At 42.9% G+C, this 18503-nt stretch overlaps 1 protein-coding gene and 1 long non-coding RNA gene across 2 annotated transcripts in view; one reads left to right on the top strand and one right to left on the bottom strand.

Annotated features, from left to right (window-relative positions):
• Window positions 1-2726: 2726 nt before the first annotated feature.
• The window catches only part of ada (adenosine deaminase), a 44229-nt gene continuing 28452 nt past the window's right edge, over window positions 2727-18503 (top strand). The window contains exon 1 of the mRNA XM_064299470.1: window positions 2727-3099. Within this exon, the coding sequence (XP_064155540.1) occupies window positions 3049-3099 (51 nt within the window). The 5' untranslated portion in view covers window positions 2727-3048. The remainder of the gene's footprint in view (window positions 3100-18503) is intronic.
• On the bottom strand, window positions 4042-13422 carry LOC135234656 (uncharacterized). Its single transcript, XR_010324162.1, has 3 exons — window positions 13268-13422; window positions 5097-5127; window positions 4042-4327 (listed from the first exon to the last, which is right to left on the bottom strand). It is a non-coding gene; the product is annotated as an uncharacterized LOC135234656 (long non-coding RNA).

Consider the following 18503-nt stretch of genomic DNA (forward strand, 5'->3'; position numbering starts at 1 on the left):
TCAATGGTAGAGCTGTCCTTCACACAAACATGCTGCTTTAAAACACAAGCGCATTTTTTAACAGCACCGTAAAAACAGGCATACCATGCTAGCTGTGTTCTGAGAAAGCAAAGGAATGTACTCTTATTATTCTGCAGCTCGTAGGCATGCACCAGAGATAAGAGAAATGCACTTTACACCCAATAAATAAGTATAAATTCCCTGACCAGCACTGAAAGAAGAATATTGACAGCTGCAATAAAGTGCAGCACCTTATCTTGTAGTTCATTACGTTTGGATAAACGCTAGTTCGCAAATGTGTGCGCATGAGGAAGGAATAAAGTAGTTTTACATTGTCTTTATTTCAGTCACAAACAGCAGCATTGTGCTAGTGTTGAGTTTGCAGTGAATTCGTTTCACAGTGTAAAACATCATTCAATTGACCACAAGATGGTGCTCATTTATCTCAACATGCCACTGTGCCATGAACTGTGTGTGAATATCTATAAAAAGGGGTTTATGAGTGATAGATACGTCTATCTCCCTTTTATGGATCTTTTCAAACAGATTAACTGCAAGTAACCCCTTGTTGGCAATAACATTCCAGTGACACAATTAGTTAGTTTATGGTTGTGGTAGGTACAGTCAGCTCCAGAATTATTGGCACCCTACATGAAAGAGCAAAACGTATTGTACAGAATAATACAAAATCAAATTTTCTGCTAAAATATGGGGAAACTACTGACTTTCACTGTAATATAAATTATTCTTATAAAAAGAGGGTTTAAGTTTCTCAAAAGCATAGCGGTCGACATTTTTGGAGCCTGAGGTGGCAGCAAGAGGAATTACATGTTCCATGCCTGTTCATCGCAGAAAGATAGGAAAACCAGCACAGCTTTCTACAAATGCTAGAACTACACCTGCAAGTCACACACAGGTGCTCACCCAGTCATTCATGAGTAGAAAGAACAGACCACTTAGTGCAAATCCATCAGTCCCCCATCCATACAGGAGTGCTCAGTGAATGAGTCCGAATGTTTGGCTCGTGGGGGTAAATTCTTGAGACCGCTGTCCAAAATTGGTGCTGAATAGGCACGAAGGAACGAAGTGTGCGATTGCTTTTTTCCCCCCATTAATAATAAAAAAGTAGTACCTGATCGGCCAAGCAATTCATTTCTGTTTCATAAACACAGTAATACACTTTTGGTTTCGTTAGCATTTCTAAAATGAATGCAAACAGCTACACTTACACTTTATCTGTGTAGTAACCGTATGTGCAATGCGTGCGATGCATACAAACTGAGTAAAAGGCGAAGTTAAAATTGTACGTCACGTGAACCTGCAGTTCCCATTCTCTGTAGGGATTAGTTTCTAAGCCTCGCAATGTTGCCGTGTCCCTAGAAAGAGACTAAAGCCGCGTTTCCACCGAAATTACCCGGAACTTTCAGTCCCAGGAACTAAAAGGTTCCTTCAGCCAATGGTTGTCTGCGTTTCCACCGGGGTCTAAAGTACCGCGAAGATTAGGCAAATTAGCCCACTGACGTTGTCGTCGGTCCATCTGTCATATGATTTCTTCTGTAACCCCATAATACCACCGAAGTAGCCTACATTATTTTCTAATAACCGGGACAGCCCGGAGGGGTTTATTCCACTTATATACAACGGGATACCAACAATGACTATATATGGTTACTTTTGTATTTATTGATTTTCATATATCCTCTCAAACACATTCATTAACAGCAGAAAACATGCACACGTTGTAAACAATTTGCTGTTTTATTACTTTCTCGTCGTCAATTCCATATAGGCTAATCGCAAAATGACAAGAACAGAACGAAAACTCGGACTTGCGTGAAAATGTAAATTAGTAGTGGTACAGCCACCGTTTGCTTTCCTTCGAAGTTACTGCTAGCCGAGCAGCGAAGTGTGCCCTCCAGATGCGAACCATGCACCATAAATGAGTCCATAGTCTTCCTGGTCTTTTCGTGGAATTGAAAAATGGCAGTAAAATTGAGTAAAATTACGGCAGTCTGAAAAAGCTAAAGGGAAGATTACTAGAATTAACCTGTTATTTTACCCGGATAAAAAGTGCGGAAGGTGATTTCCAGTTTGCTTGTACTGTATCACCAATGTTAATTATGCAGAACTACCGCATACCTCACATAACTGTATCAAACGTTTTGAGTCAATTACAACGGGCTAACAAAGAAAATCCGGAAGAAAATATTCAGCAACCGAATTAATCCGTTTGAATGTTTTGGTAGCCTACGTAATATGCTGTCCCAGCACGAATGCTTAGCATTTTATAAAACGAATACTAAAGCAAGAAAAGAACAGAAGAGCACACGTTATAATTCCAAGACGTTGACAGGCTATAACCAAAAGTAGGCTACTGCGCCGCATAACATACAAGTTTGATTTGTTATTATGAAAATAAATTGGTTTGCCGCTGCATATTTTCAAACATGGCGGGTAATGGCGGAAAATAAATACAACACAAATGCTACGAGTACTCGACCAATCAGAAATGGTCAGCGCTGCAAGCTCCACCCAAAAGGTTCCTGTACTTTCGGAAAGTACTACCCCCCGAGCAGGAACGTTTTGGGGGGTAAAACACAGCCCCCAGAACTAAATTTAGACCCTAGTTCCTGCGGTGGAAACGCACTGAGTTCCTCAAAAGGTTCCTAGTTCCGGGGTATAGTTCCTGCGGTGGAAACGCGGCTTAATAAGCTTAAGATAAAAACCTTTTTGCAGAAGCTGGTGCGCAGACAGGACTGTCGACGATGTTTCTCGCTGTAAGCCTGCTCACAAGCATTATCAGAGGGGAAAAGTTAGTTAGTTAGTTAGTTTAGTTAGTTCTCCGTTTCTCCGAAGGGCTAGAGCGGGTGCGCAGACGTCGACGGGGAGTGACGGGAGGTGACGTCGTTCTTCGCTTGTAATGTATATAACAGTATTGAAATTGAGGCAGGGCTTGTGGCTACGAGCTGTGACAGGGAGAAGCCGAAAGACTTGGAGTCCAAATTAGGAGGTCCAGTAAATTTTACCTTTGGCCACAGAAGCTCTACAATGGCAGAAAACTGCTCCGACAGTCATGAAGTAACATTTGACAAGCCCAAGGTAAGAAACTTATTTAAAGAAGGTCTACGAGCGGTATTGCAGGCTACACTGCATTTGCTCTAACTCGCCGACAACAGTAAACAGCATACTTCCAATTACGCATTGTACAAATGCCAATAACTTCACTTTACACTTCAAAATGAGGTTTTGCGTTTTGAACAGTAAAAGCTAGTTTAACAGTATCATAAGATAAATATTAGATTAAAATGTCGTGTTTTTAGTAGTTTTGAAATTAAAACATGATAAAATGTTAACGTGTATGACTGTCACAATGAAAATCTGATGAAGTTGGATTTTTGCAGATACATTATTTACGACTTTTGAAAATGTATTAGTCTTACCGTTTTATTCGCGGTATAGGTGAAGCTGTCCTTCACTGGTTAAGCTTCCTTTTAACATACAGGGAGGCAAATGTTTCTGCAGTAGTATCTGTTTTCATACCGATCAATATAACACGGGGGCTCCGGACTGGTTCGAGAAACTTGGTTGTCCAACAGCGAACTGCGGCAGTTACTAATATTTTAATTATAGAGATAAAGGTTTACGCATTGAATTGAGATATGGCCAACACATTTTTTGTATAATACGTAATTGAGATCAAACACAACTGAAATTGATGTGAGATTGCACACGAGTTTAGTTTTGTTACGGTTTGTTAAAGTTGTCCCTGGGCCGCGAGAGCATATATATGATGGACGCAGTAACAACAAAGAAAGAGGATGCTGAAAGTACCCCAACCACAAAATAACGTCGTAGCAGAACAGTCTATTCTGCAACGTCGGCGGCTGTACAAACCTCAGGAACACAGATCCTCATTCGCAGGCTTCCTTCCGATGCCAACAGGTGACACCCTTCCGTGGCCATGTAGCTCAATTTAATGCGAGGCTACTGTAAGATAACAATTAACAAACACAAAGTGGCAGTACATAAAAACAATCTAAGAAAAGGGAAACAAAATGTAACATTTATAAAATAGGACAGTAGCAGGAATGGGTCCCATTTATAGAGGAAACAGCATCTCTGACAGAAGTAGAAAATTCAAATGTTTAAGTAATTTTTTTTCTTCTTTCTTAATTAAAAGCATGTAGGAGCAAGCAGGGGGCAGGTGCATTAAGGTGATTCATCAACCTCTCATTTTCATCTTTAAGCTTTGATCCTCTCATCTTTCTCCACCTGCAGCCTCGCTTTAAGAGCCTGGAGCTCCTCTTGAAACTCTGCTGCTGATGTCCTTCAAAACACAAAACAAAATCGAAGAGAGGAAAAGCAAACACAAAAAACAAACAACAACAACAGCAACAACCAAAAAAAAAACTACAGCAGTGTTGGTGGGGGCAAGGGGGGGAGTGTATGTGAACTTTAGTCTTGCTGCTTTGCTTCAGATGCCCTCCAATCCTCCAGGTCTATGCAGATTTGCCATTGTTTTGGTCAACTAATCGTAACTAATTGCACTGTAGCCCAACCTACCTGCTTCTACACAGCTGTTTCAGCACCAAACATTTATGAAATAGGGCAAGAGCAGGCCTGGTCTCATTTACAGAGAAAACAGCATCTCAGACAGAAATAGAAAATCATATTTTATTTAGCTAAAGTATTTTTCTTTCTTCTCTTAATTAAAAGCTCGTAGGAGCAAGCAGGCACAATGAATAACCAACAAAATGAAAGCAAAAACAGGCCACATCACGTATGGCACCTCGTCAATCCCCAGGCTGTTAAGGTGGGAAATGGCCGTAAAGGTGCAATAATATCAGGCCTCTGCTGCAGAAGGCCTGCCAGTTCAGTCACAATTGGTAATGTGCAAAATACCCTCACATCACACCCATGGGCTGTAATAGGGACTATTGGTGATGTGCAACATGCAAACGTTAGGCCTGTGGGCTGTGGGCAAAAGAGATACCGAAGATGACTGGGCTGCAGGATCGTAAGGAAAAGTGCTACAGAGCTTACACTGGAGGACGCAATTAAACAATAATTATAAAATGACCAAAACAGTGACAAACCTGCTGCAGAGTTGTAGACAGCAGGAACACTCTATAAGCGACAAACAAACATTACCAATTAGCCTGGCATCAATACGATTCACCATTTAACATTACAGGTATTACTAGGTTACATTCACACTGTCATACTGAACAATAAATACATTACTGTTTAATAGTTACATAAATCATGGTTTCATCATTATTAGTTATATTAAGAACACGTTTTTGTTATAACTGAGAACATGCACAAAACCACAAAGCTGCATGACTCGCACGCCCTGCCTGTAGGCTACCACTTTCAGGCGGGCACACAGGTTTCCGCATTCTGTGGCAAAGGCATTACAACAATTCTCTCATATAGCATGAAGTATACACAAATAATCGTTGCCTATCGTATAACACTCTGCAGCAATGTAAACATTATATAGGTCTACCTTCACGACCGGCATTCCAGCAGTAGAACGAACTCCTTGTTCCTCTACGAACCACTCCCTCATTGCCCATCTTCCGCCGTGGTCTGAAGACTCATCTTTTCTGACTATACCTGGACTATCACCACTGTGCGGGGCACTCCCGATCTGGGGTCTTTTTTATCACTTAAAACCCCCTATTTCATGCTACACAGTACCTCCTGTGCCACTTTCATGTTACATGTAGCCTACCTCCCTCCAGCACTCATGTTGTACTTTGTATCATTATTTTGATGTTGTAGCTTGTCATGCCTCCTCGTTTGACTTAGCATAGGTTAGGTCAGAGTAATGTTTTCGGTGTGAACTGGACTTAATGTGCTCATGGCTATGAATAACTGTCACAAAGTCAGTGCTGTACCTTATCGGATCTGTTTTGTTTTTTGTTTTGTTTTTGTTCCAATGACCTTCGGTGTGCACTCATTGTGCGTCGCTTTGGATGAAAGAGTCTGCCAAATATATGCAATGTTTTAGTCTGCACCCGGTAACCCCTGGAATGCCTTTTCCCCTGCTACTGCAGCAAAGCATCGCCGTCTAGGGCGAAAAAAACGAATGCTTTTTACCACGTAAAATTTACAAGTGAATTTAAAACACTGCACTTGCTTACCAATAGTTTTTTTTTTTTTTTTAATCACAAAGGCGCCATCGGTGTGAACCAGCCCGGTGGGAACGAAGACCTGTGTGTTTAGGGCGTGTTTACATTTACATTTTACATTACATTCATTTGGCAGACGCTTTTATCCAAAGCGACGTACAAGAAGTGCATTTTCATGATCGTAGACAACTGCTGAACACAAGTTCAGTAAGGTACAGTTACTTATTTTGTACAGCTATTTCTAGCCGAGAACAATGAACACTATCCTGGTCTAACATCTGCAAAGCCAAACTAGGCAGAAGATTAAGCTAGAGTATTAGGACAAATACAATTCAGCAAGAAGTGCAGGGATGGGGCAACATGTAACAAGTGACAGGAGAAAGGGTTTTTTTTAATTTTATATATATACACACAGCATGGTGGTGGTTATTCTAGGTATAGAGATGAGTCTTCAGGCCACGGCGGAAGATGGATAGTGAGGGGGAGGTTCGGAGAGGGACGGGGAGTTCGTTCCACCACTGGGGAGCTAGGGTGGAGAAGCTCTGTGATCCCTTTGGGCGGGTGGGAGGGGTTACAAGACGCCCTGCTGCTGCAGAGCGGAGTGGTCGAGCAGGCACATAGAATTGAGTCATGTCCTGCAAGTAGATGGGGGCCGTCTTGTTGGCGGCAGTGTAGGCAAGGGTCAGGGCTTTGAATCGGATCCTGGCAGCGACCGGTAGCCAGTGAAGTGATCGCAGCAGAGGAGTGACGTGGGAGAATTTGGGGAGGTTGTAGATGAGCCGGGCAGCGGCATTCTGAATCATCTGTAGTGGCTGTATGGCACAAGCTGGCAGGTTTGCAAGGAGAGTGTTGCAGTAATCAAGGCGAGAGGTCACCGTAGCCTGGACGAGCAGCTGGGTGGAGTGCGTCGTCAGGTATGGTCGAATCCTCCTGATGTTGTATAGGAGGAATCTGCAGGACCTTGATGTTGCCTTGATGTGCTCCTTGAGGTCCAGTTGGTCATCCAGGACCACCCCCAAGCTCTTGGCAGAGTGAGAGGCAGTCACTGTGGTGCCAGCAACCGTGATTGAGAGTTCACGAAGCACGTACGGGAAGAAGAGCAGCTCAGTTTTGTTGAGGTTGAGCTTCAGATGGTGGCTGGCCATCCAGGTGGAGATGTCAGCCAGGCAGGAAGAGATCTTATCATTGACCAGTGTGGCCGAGGGGGGGAAAGAAAAGAAGAGTTGTGTGTCATCTGCATAACAATGATAGGAAAAACCATGTGAATTAATGACTGAACCAAGAGATCTGGTGTATAAGGAGAACAGCAGAGGACCCAGTACAGATCCCTGCGGCACTCCCGTAACAAGTGGATGAGAAGCAGAGGCAGACCCCTTCCAGGTGACCTGGTAGGTCCTATCTGCAAGATAGGAAGCAAACCAAGACAGGGCAGTCCCGGCAATTCCCATCCCAGCCAAGGTGGAGAGGAGTATTTTATGGTTGACCGTGTCAAAAGTTGCAGACAGGTCAAGAAGGATCAGGACAGAGGAAAGGCGTGAGGCTCTTGCAGTGGCAAGTGCCTCCGTCACAGCTAGGAGTGCAGTCTCTGTTGAGTGCCCAGATCGGAAGCCAGACTGGTGAGGGTCTAGCAGGTTGTTCTGATGGAGAAAAGAGGTTAATTGTTTAAGAACTGCTCGTTCAAGGGTTTTGGACAGAAAGGGTAGAAGGGATACGGGTCGATAATTTGTTACATCGGAGGGGTCTAAGGTGGGTTTTTTGAGTAGTGGGGTAACACGAGCCGTCTTAAAAACAGAGGGAACATGACCAGAGGAGAGAGAGGAATTAACAATGGAAGACAGATAGGGAAGGAGCTCGCTGGAGATGGATTGGAGAACTTTAGATGGGATGGGGTCAAGTGGACAGGTGGTTGCGCGATGAGAGGTGATGAGTTGTAATACATCGGAGTCCTCCAGCATTTCAAAGGAGGTCAGTGTGGCTGTGGGGTTGTCCTGGGGGGTTGGGGGGCTCACTGGATGGGTGAAGGAGTTCCGGATTGTAGCCACCTTTCCTTCAAAGGCGGCCAGAAAGTCATCTGCGGAGAGGGAAGAGGGAGGTGGGGGTGGAGGAGGAATGAGGAGGGAAGAGAAGGTGGAGAATAGTTTACGTGGATTAGAGACACATGCGCTGATCTTGGATTGGAAAAAAGAGGCTTTTGCAGACGTGAGGGCAGATGTAAAAGTCGCCAGCAGGGTATGGTATGCGGTCAGGTCATCAGAGGATCGGGATTTTCTCCACTTCCTCTCTGCAGCCCGCAGTGATGTTCTGCTGGAGCGTAGTGACTCGGTCAGCCATGGGCAGGGGGGTGAGAAGCGTGCTGGTTTGGAGACAAGAGGACAAAGTGAGTCGAGGGACAGAGAGGCAGGAGTTGAGGGTGGAGGTGGCAAGGTCAACTGGCAGGTTAGAGAAAGACGCAGGAGGGGGAAGTGTAGACAGAGCAGTGGAGACGAGGGAGGATTGTGACAGAGTAGGGAGATTTCTCCTGAAAGTTACAGTGGGTGAGCTATTGGATGAATTGAGGGGGGAGTAAATAGGAGAGGAAAGAAAGAAAGAAAGAAGTGGTCCGAGACATGGAGGGGAGTCACTGCAAGTTGGGGAATGGAGCAGCCTCTGGTGAATACAAGGTCTAGTTGGTTACCAGCCTTGTGTGTGGGGGGGGGAGGAGGACAGGGATAGGGCGAAAGACTGGAGGAGTGAGGCAACCCTGGACAGTTGGGAGGTTTCTGGTGGGAGGTTGAAGTCTCCCAGTAGAATAGCAGGAGTGCCATCCTCAGGGAGGGAGCTCAGGAGAGTGTCCAGCTCGTCCAGAAATGAGCCGAGTGGACCTGGAGGGCGGTACAGAACAATAATGTGAAATGTAGAGGGATGAGTTACAGTAATCGCGTGAAATTCAAAGGAGGAAAAAGTAGGGTTAGGACTGGGGAGGACACAGAACTTCCAGGACAAGGAAATGAGTAAACCGGTACCCCCGCCTCGGCCAGAGGCCCTGGGGGTGTGCGAGAAGGAGTATCCCGCAGACAGTGCAGCTGGGGTGGCGGTGTTATCGGGAGTGATCCAGGTTTCCGTGAGAGCCAGGAAGTCAAGAGACTTCGTCTTGGCAAAGGCACTTTCTGGACAGCTGACTGGCAGTTCCATAATCCACCTGTGACAGTGAATTCCTGAGGTGTGGATAAGGGTGGGTAGATCAAGTTAGTTAAATTACACCTGCGGTGAACAGACCATTTGGGGCGAGGCAGCGCGCACAAGGGAATGGGGTTTAAAAACATGATAAACTGACGACGAGGCTGCCTATGGCAGGCTCCGCTGGAGCTATATATACCGGGTGACAATTACGTGCTTGCATTAGCTTCATTAGGGCAGATAAGCACCAGGTGAAGCTCCTCGAAATTAGCTCAACAATACGGGGCAGTTAAACACCAACCCCCACACACAGTTTCACTAACGCCTTTAACTAACTAACAACAGCAAGTCAACTACAGATATTCTCAGCTAACGCACAACTAAGCTTGCTGACTAGCAACAGTTGAGACACGTTTTAAAAAAGATTACCTAAATTACACACAACTATGTTCTCTAACTAGCAACAGCAGAAACAAATCAAGTTTAGATACGCTTACCTGAATCGCGGGGGACGGCAGAAGCGACGACACAATCAGATGCACACTGTTTAACTACAGATGAACACCACTTAGGGTAAACGTCCCTATTAAGCCCACGTACCATATAAGCCCACTTGCAACTTCTGAGTCAAATCAAAAAAAACTACATCATTTTTTGCTGTGTGATGTTTTTTCGAATGAAGCTGCTTGTTACGTAAATGACACTTTTTATTGTAAGTCAATCACATTTGTCGATATTGAGTTATCGAAGCATATGTGTGGCATGTGCCTGCTGATCCCAGAAGAAGTTGCAAAAAAACTTAGGTGATTTTGGTTCCCTCAGAAAATAACATTTATTGTATATTTCTACTCCTGTTTTTGGAAAGTACTCACTTATCACAATTTAAGTGATTAGTGTTTTGAATGAGACATATGTTAGAATATTACCTGAATTAGAAATATTGTGTCTTTTGAAATCAAAATATGAGTTTTAGCACACTAGCAAACAGACCACATGCTGCATCAATACAGTAGCTACATAGTATGGTTCATTGCAATGACATAAAGCATGATAAGCATGTATAGTTTATATTTTTGTATGCAGTTTATATTATTATACTGTTAAATAGACAATAAATGTGTATGTTTCTTTATTTTTTAATTAACCTTTTTACCCGGTGGGCTTAAAGGAGACTCTAGCAAAAAAATCACACTGTCTGGGGTGGATGTAAATGAGTATAGCTAATTACTTCTCTACATGATCAATTTATACTTTTCATATTATGTTAGTGCACCATATATAGATTTATTTCATACAGTTGTTTTTTTAATGTCATGTGAGTAGAATAAAATATTCTGTCTTTAACCATAAATTCACTGATGTTCCCTTTAAGCCCACCTGTTCCCATTAAGCCCACTTTACTGTGTTTCAATGGGGATTTTCTCCCTTTTGACCTCTGAACCATTTTCCTCCCTAATTTTGACCTCACCTGATGAATCAGCTCCATAATTCAGATAATTAATACCCATATTTAAATATCAGTGATATTGCATACGTCAATTCATTCTGGATAGGCCTGTGTTCTACTTAACATTAGCAATAATTTTTTAATCTTTACTTTTCAGATGAGTTTTAGTTTAAGATGACTAAAACACGAAAGAACTACAGTTCATGCCCACGCATGATATAAGCGCAAGTTCATCCTCCGCAAAGCAGGGCTGTAGGGACCTGGACCATTCTATTTGCGCAATCATGAGGTCATTGAAAATCTACAAAAATAAGATGAAAGCCATGAACGACTTGCTAGCGTATGACAAAGACAACCACAACGTGGGCTAAAGATTGAAGCAAACAAATAAAATAAAGCTTAGACCACCCTATAACCTGTTATGTTACACTACTAAGATGGAGCATGGAGCAAATGATAGCCTTACTAAAACGATATAATCACCTCAAAGAGCATAGGCCTACGTTTAGTCTAGGAGAAAGTAGAAATTGCAGAAATGTTGACATCTTTCTTGTTTATTTTGTTTAAGTTATAGACTAATGATACATGAGCTTCAATATGTTATGACTAATGTCTCCTCATAATGAACTGTATGTTTTAATGTTACTCCACAATGAACTGAATGGTTTTAAAATGTGTTTTTACAATGTTTTCAAACTACTATCCTAAATCTGTTTAACATTTAAAAATGTATTGTTTAATTGTAAATCCTGAAATTGACTCATTTACTATCCTTAGAACATTAGTATTGAACTTGAAATTGTTTTTCATTCAGTCAGTCGGTCTTCAGAAATCTTCATAAAAACACCTGCACTTTCAACCAGCTGACTGAACCAGAAATTTTGGCCAATTTCAAATGCCAACAGCACACCATAGGATAGAGATACAGACAAAATGACAACATATATTGAAAGATGAAGTATTGAAGAGTAATTTCCACTATAGTTTTGATTTTGTTCGTAAATATTTTTTTGGCTACATTCCAAAGACGACATGTTGTAAGTTTAACTTTTTCTGTGTTGACAACACAGCAAAAAGGCTGGTCATGCCTATTTCAAATGCCATTTACAGGCCATAGGATAGGAGTGGAGACAAAATGAAAATAGCTATTGAGAGCTAAGAGATTACAGATTTGAATAGAACAAGTTTGTATTGTTAGGATTTTTTAAATATATATTTATTTATCAACAAATCATGAAGTGGGCTTATTTGGAACACCCATGGGCTTAAAGGGTACGTTAGGTACCCATTAAGCCCATGCCAGACTTTTGACATATTTTGACAAATTAAACAATAAAAACATTAGAAATTGGTATAAATGAATTATTGACACTTCAAATGAGAGATTAGACTTTCATTATAACTAAAATGTTCTCACTTAAATTGCAGTATACATGAAAAATGTCTGAAAAGCGGATTTGGTGGGCTTAATAGGGACGTTTACCCTAAATAGCACCAGGTGAAGCTCCTCGAAATTAGCTCAACAATACGGGGCAGTTAAACACCAACCCCCACACACAGTTTCACTAACGCCTTTAACTAACTAACAACAGCAAGTCAACTACAGATATTCTCAGCTAACGCACAACTAAGCTTGCTGACTAGCAACAGTTGAGACACGTTTTAAAAAAGATTACCTAAATTACACACAACTATGTTCTCTAACTAGCAACAGCAGAAACAAATCAAGTTTAGATACGCTTACCTGAATCGCGGGGGACGGCAGAAGCGACGACACAATCAGATGCACACTGTTTAACTACAGATGAACACCACTTAGGGTAAACGTCCCATCGGTGTGAACCAGCCCGGTGGGAACGAAGACCTGTGTGTTTGGGGCGTGTCTGGGGCGTGTCTATAAACAACACCTATACGTGTACCTGTACCAACCGAATTTACGGTCCCTCTGGGAACGCTAATGATGAATAAGGTTCCTACCTGGTCACAAAAACATTATACCATGAAATAACAAAATATGTACAATCCGAGTGCACGAGCGGAACTAAGCGATATTAAATCCCGCTCCTTGCTCGACAGACCGTGGCGTCCGCCACCTCCACCGCTCCGCTGAGAAGTCACTTATCGCTTCAAGCAAAATGGGATGTCGCCCCAAAATTCCAAATCCGTTTTTTCTTACGTGATGGATTCAGTTATGATTACTTGTAGCCCTACTCCAGCAAAAAATCCTCTCAAAACATCGATAAAGATCCACAGAAGTACCAACAGTAGCTACAACACAGTAATCACCCCAATTAAGTGAGCGGTCTATTGAGCTATCGGTAGTGTGACATAAATGATAGCCATTCACAGTAGGCTACATGTAATTTTGTATTAACTCAACAGTGATCAAAATAATCCACTAAAACACTTTGCAAAAGTTGAAAGTAATCAGAGTGTGGCTATTTGTGCATTCTGTCATCTGATTTACTCTGAATAGCGCCACTCCAATTATATACTGCCTTTTCTGACCTCGTCCGCCAATTACCTTTGCACATTTGCGTGATGTCCACAATATCCGCGCGATCACGTTTGAGCTGACTGTGTCACTTGAGCTGTACTGGTGCGAGGAATCCAGTTGAATCAGTTTGCTGCCGAACGTCACAGTCCACACGTGTCTGTGGTCAAATCATGCTCTGCCCTACTGATCGCAGCCCTGAATTTATCCCACATGTAGCCTAATCCCTTTTTTGTACAGCACAGGTACGCCCCATTGTGTAACTGGCTGCTTTAATTCAACAATGAGTTGCTTTAATTTGTCAATTAGGAACTGAGTAACAGCGTAGACCAGCTCACCCCTTAGCTCTGCAGTAACAGAGCTGACACCTGCTCCCCGGCTTTGCAGAGGATATGTGCTTGATCAATAGAAGTCCATTTCACAGAACTGGGATCTACGTCCTGGGTCCCTGAGAGCCGCAGGGTGGATTGGTTTCATTACTCAGCACTTAATTGACCAATTAAATGGCTGATTACACAGTTAACTGACCACACCTGGGCCTTGTTTCACAAAGCAGGATTACTGAGTTGGATAATTACACTGAGTTAAGCCCAGAACTCTCCAACAATTGGTAACATGGACTGAAGTAAAAAGAGCTGTTCCAGGTTTTCCTTAGTGCAGTTATCCTGCTAACTCGGTAATCCTGGGGATGTTTCACAAAGCAGGATTACTGAGTTAGCTGGATTACCGTGTGGACTAAAACCCAGAACAGCTCTTTTTACTTCAGACCATGTTCCAGATTTTGGAGGGTTCCAGGTTTTACTCAGCACAGTTATCCAGCTAACTCAGTTATCCTGCTTTGTGAAGCAGGACCCTGCCTTTGTGAAATACCCCCCTGATTTATTGGGACTGAACAAGCAGATGATTTTAAAGTGAAAATATAAGAGCACAGCCCTGGGGTGGAGCATTCCAAGACTGGGGTTGACCCCCCTGTCTTAGTAGATGTTTGAACTTTTCTCCACACCTTCTGACTGAGCTAGGTTGTCCTGGTTGCAGGAAGAATTTGCTCTTGGATTAGTCAGAGTAAATTAAAATATGGGTGGCCTCCACCATCACTGGTAGAAGTTCCACCCAAACTGAACAGGGAGGTGCTCTTTGGACCTATCAGACTCTGACTCAGCAGCCGAAGAGAGGCTCTGGGAGAGAAGCGAGAGCTGATAAGAACACGTTTTACCGCAGAGTTCGCCGCCCACGAGCGAGCCTCGCTCCATCCCCCTTATCGCGCTGTGCCGATTGGAGGAGCGCGGTGTCATGTGTGATGCGGCTAGCCCGTTAAAACCCGGGAGGTTTACTCACATCAGGAGTTTCATTGCGCTCGAGCCACTTCCTGCCTAATAAAAGCCGGTGGCAAGTCCTGATAATAAGTTCTGTTTAGTCTGCAGAAAAAGTTACGGTATGTGTTATCTCTCGATGCACGGAGCAACTGAAACTTGCACCCCTATGGAACTGTGACATGTGGCAGTCTCAGAGGAACAGTTAATGATTAATTTGGCTATTTTATGAATGGAAATAAATAGTGTGCATTTTATAGAGCAGCCATAAAATTAAATATAAAAAAACGTATTAGCCTTAGGGCACAAGGCATAGGTTGGATCAAAGTTTCTGGAATATAAGTGCAGTCTGAAATTCACCTGTTTTTGTTGTTTTCATTGCATTTTGCCCAATGCCCTAATCTAATGACATGCCCCAAAGTTAGCATTTGGCAGCCATGTTGTGTGAAACATGTCCAGAACCCTCAGAAAGCTTCCTTCCTACAATCCTGAGACATATGTCCCCCTCTGTCCTTGAAGCTTAAAGATAATTTAATATGAAAATGCAAAAATTGTAATTGTAATGTGGTGGCAGTGTAGTATAATAAGCAAAGAGCTGGTCTTGTAACCATAAAGGTCACAGGTTTGATTTCGAGGTTTGAACAAGGCACTTAACCTGCACGGCTCCAGGGTACATCCAGCTGTATAAATGGATGCAATGTAAAAAAAATTGAGTAAGTCGCTCTGGACAAGAGCATCTGCTAAATGCCGGTAATGTAATGTAATGTTAAAATCATCATTGCAGATGTACCCTTACATCCAGTACACACCAAAGTTGTCATGAATGATATTCAGATAACGTTTGCAGTCCATGACAAAGTAGAAGTTGCAGTAATAAATTTTGGCTGTTTGTTTTGAACTTAGAACGTCTTGGAACTGCCAGAATGGCCTCCCCCCAAAGAAACCTCTCTGTTGACGTTACTCCCACTGCTACGTCTGGAAGACTTTGCTGTTTCCTAGGGCCAACACTTGTGGTTTTCACCCATCACCCTGTCATGTCTTTGTCCATCCCATCTGTGTCAGTGACCTTCTGTGGACGTGCCGGTGGCCTCCCTGAAAAGGGTGCCCTGATGTCTCGTGCCCTGGCTCCCAGCCATGTTTTTCTCTCTGCTGTTCCACCTCAGTGCCTCTATCCTGGCATCCCCTTCAAATCTATTATCGGCTTCGTTGGCCCAAGTCTATCCTCCCTAGTATCAGTTAGCTATCTGGCTGTCACTCCAGTGACCCCACCTTTTCTCTTTGAGTGGTATCTTAGCAGGCAGTGAATGGTGTCCCGCCTGCTACCTCTGCCTTTACCCCTATTCTATCATGTTTCTTTGTTTCCCTAGATCACATTCACTTTTGAGTTATCTCACACAATACTTCCATGAATACCTCTGCCAGCATATCAAGATCTCAGTTTCCAAATATCATTGTTAAATTCTGGAAGAAATGAATACAAAGCATTATCATTTCACACCAAAGTCTGACACACCCATGTTTGTCTAGTTTCCCACGGTTACTACCGTTTTGTTGTTTTGTTTGTTTGTTTGTTTGTTTTGCACCGTTGCTGCCTCTCTACGACTGGTTTCCATACTACCGCACACCACGCCATCGGCTCTAAAAGAATCTGTCACAAAATGCCAGGACTAGCTATACTGAACAGGGAACCAGGAGAACGCAAACATATAACAAGTTTAGTTGGGCTCTATTGAAAGTGGGACCAGTGGCCACTGCGTATCTTCACACGAGGCCCGGCTCTGGCCTGTCTGCCACCCTACGCGTGATCGTGGAATGGAGTGGGGGGGTTGGAGAATGCAGTGATTACAGGCTGGGAGGGGGGGGTTACTTGCCTTTCCTTAGGCTGTTCGTTGTCTTTTTTTTGGGATGGAGGGATAAATTCATCAAATTGTGTAAAATGCCTTAATGTAATGCCTTAATTGTCTAAATGCCAGCATGCTTACAGGCTACCACCCTCGAGCGGCTGGTCTGAAGACTGGAACGCTCACTATCGTTATTGCACCTTGCTTCATTCTAAATGCACTTTCTAAATTGCACTGCCAGTGCTCAGCTCTGAAACCTAAATGGATGTGGTTGCAAACAGCAACCACATCCGTTAGCCAGGTCAACGACCTCTTTGAAACAATGATCTGCAATTTTTTTAAATGCAGTTCTAGAGATTTGAAACAACATCCAACAACCAGATCTGCAAACTCATACAAACAAGTCTGCAACATCATCTAAGCAATAAGGCATCTTCAAATTATTTAAATGTTATACTAAATGTCTACAACCTCAACCAATGGCCAGGTTAGCAACCTAGTTTGAATAGTAAGGTATGTGGCCTACTTTATCCAGTGGCATATTTAAGCCTGCCTTGTCCTAATGACTAAATGCTTCTTTTGTGTCAGCTGGTTCCAGCAATTCCACCACCTCCCTGTCTCCAGCTCAACTTCATGTTTTATTCTGTGTTTATTTTAATTTGTCTCCTGACATTGATGTCCAGGGGGGCGTCATTCTATAGCCAGTTGTGACCCCAACTCTGGATTCCTAGCCCAGGATTAAATGCATCAATCATTTCTAATGGGCAGCATGCTTTAATATAATTTCTTCTTATCCATTGTGTGAAAATTTAATTATTCCTAATCACTTTTAGCTAAGAATTGATCTGACTTTTTAATGTGAAACCGTAGCATTTTAAATCGGTAATGCAGTCGCTGTTATTTGGGGGAAATGAGCTTTAGCACGACAGCTTCAACATCTGGACCCTTTAGGCTGCTGGCGTCCCATTGCTTGCTGTCCAGAATTGGAGGGGACCCAATCAGGCACAAGGCAACACACTCATTCTACAATAAAATTTGTGTCCCAATACAGGATTTTCAATAATTCATTCCGACGATTCAGTGTGTTTGCAAAACAAAACAACCCTTAACCCCAGTTTTTACATTTACTGAGCATTACAAATAAAATATAAATAAATCACTTCTTTGTATAAAAATGAAAAAATAATAAAATATAAAGTCTAGTCTAGTTTTACAGTGATGATGGAAAGATGGTAATTGTACTTTGTGGTGTGGGGATGGCTGGTTTAAGCAGCCACACCTGCCCTGGGTCAAGCTAATTAGACCTGGCCAATTGGATAATTGGTGAAGAATTAGATAATTGGCCAGGCTAATTGGACCCAGGAACAGGAGTGGCTGCACCTGTGCGTAGTGAGGTAATCACTGCGCACAGGTTAAATCTGCCATCCCCACCCACACCAGGGAGCTCTCTGTCATGACAGGGTTTTTACATCTGCTCATTTGGCTGTTACCATCTTGCCAAACCCTCGTGGAATAAATGTGGACTGTCTGAACATCATCTCCCTGTGTCTCTGTGCTGGAGGGCCCCAAGGAAAGCCACTTCGGTGGCCTGTGGCAGGCGTGTTTGCCACATACTTAAAGTACAACTTTTCCAGAATGAACACCTTAGTTTAACAACCGTCAGTGTTCAATATCTGTAGCCTAATGCGTAGACTGCAGGGCTCATCAATGCTTCAGAGTGTGGTGCCTTACCTGAATGAGCCACCCTGCAGCCAGATTTTTTTACTTTTGATGGCTTAAAACATCGATTCGCTGTTAGTTTGGTTTGAAAGTCAAAATAATAGATAAGGAAAAAATGAGGAACAGATGTGAGTTTTCCACAAAATTATTATACTTACTAACTGAATTATTGAGGAGAATTCCATTCTTGGGAAGTACTTATGATTTCAGCCTGTCCGCCAACCCCCACACCCCCAATGACTAATCAGAGCACCATTAAGCTCAGTTATGTGCCAGTCATCGTGACTTCCAGTGACATGAAAGAGCTACACACGCACGGTGTCCAAACACACACGCTTGTGCAGTTACAAGATGCTCTCAAGACCACTCGTGCAGTGTGACTAGAGTACTCGTTTC

Source organism: Anguilla rostrata, chromosome 11 (assembly GCF_018555375.3).
Source record: "Anguilla rostrata isolate EN2019 chromosome 11, ASM1855537v3, whole genome shotgun sequence".
Taxonomy (NCBI): domain Eukaryota; kingdom Metazoa; phylum Chordata; class Actinopteri; order Anguilliformes; family Anguillidae; genus Anguilla; species Anguilla rostrata.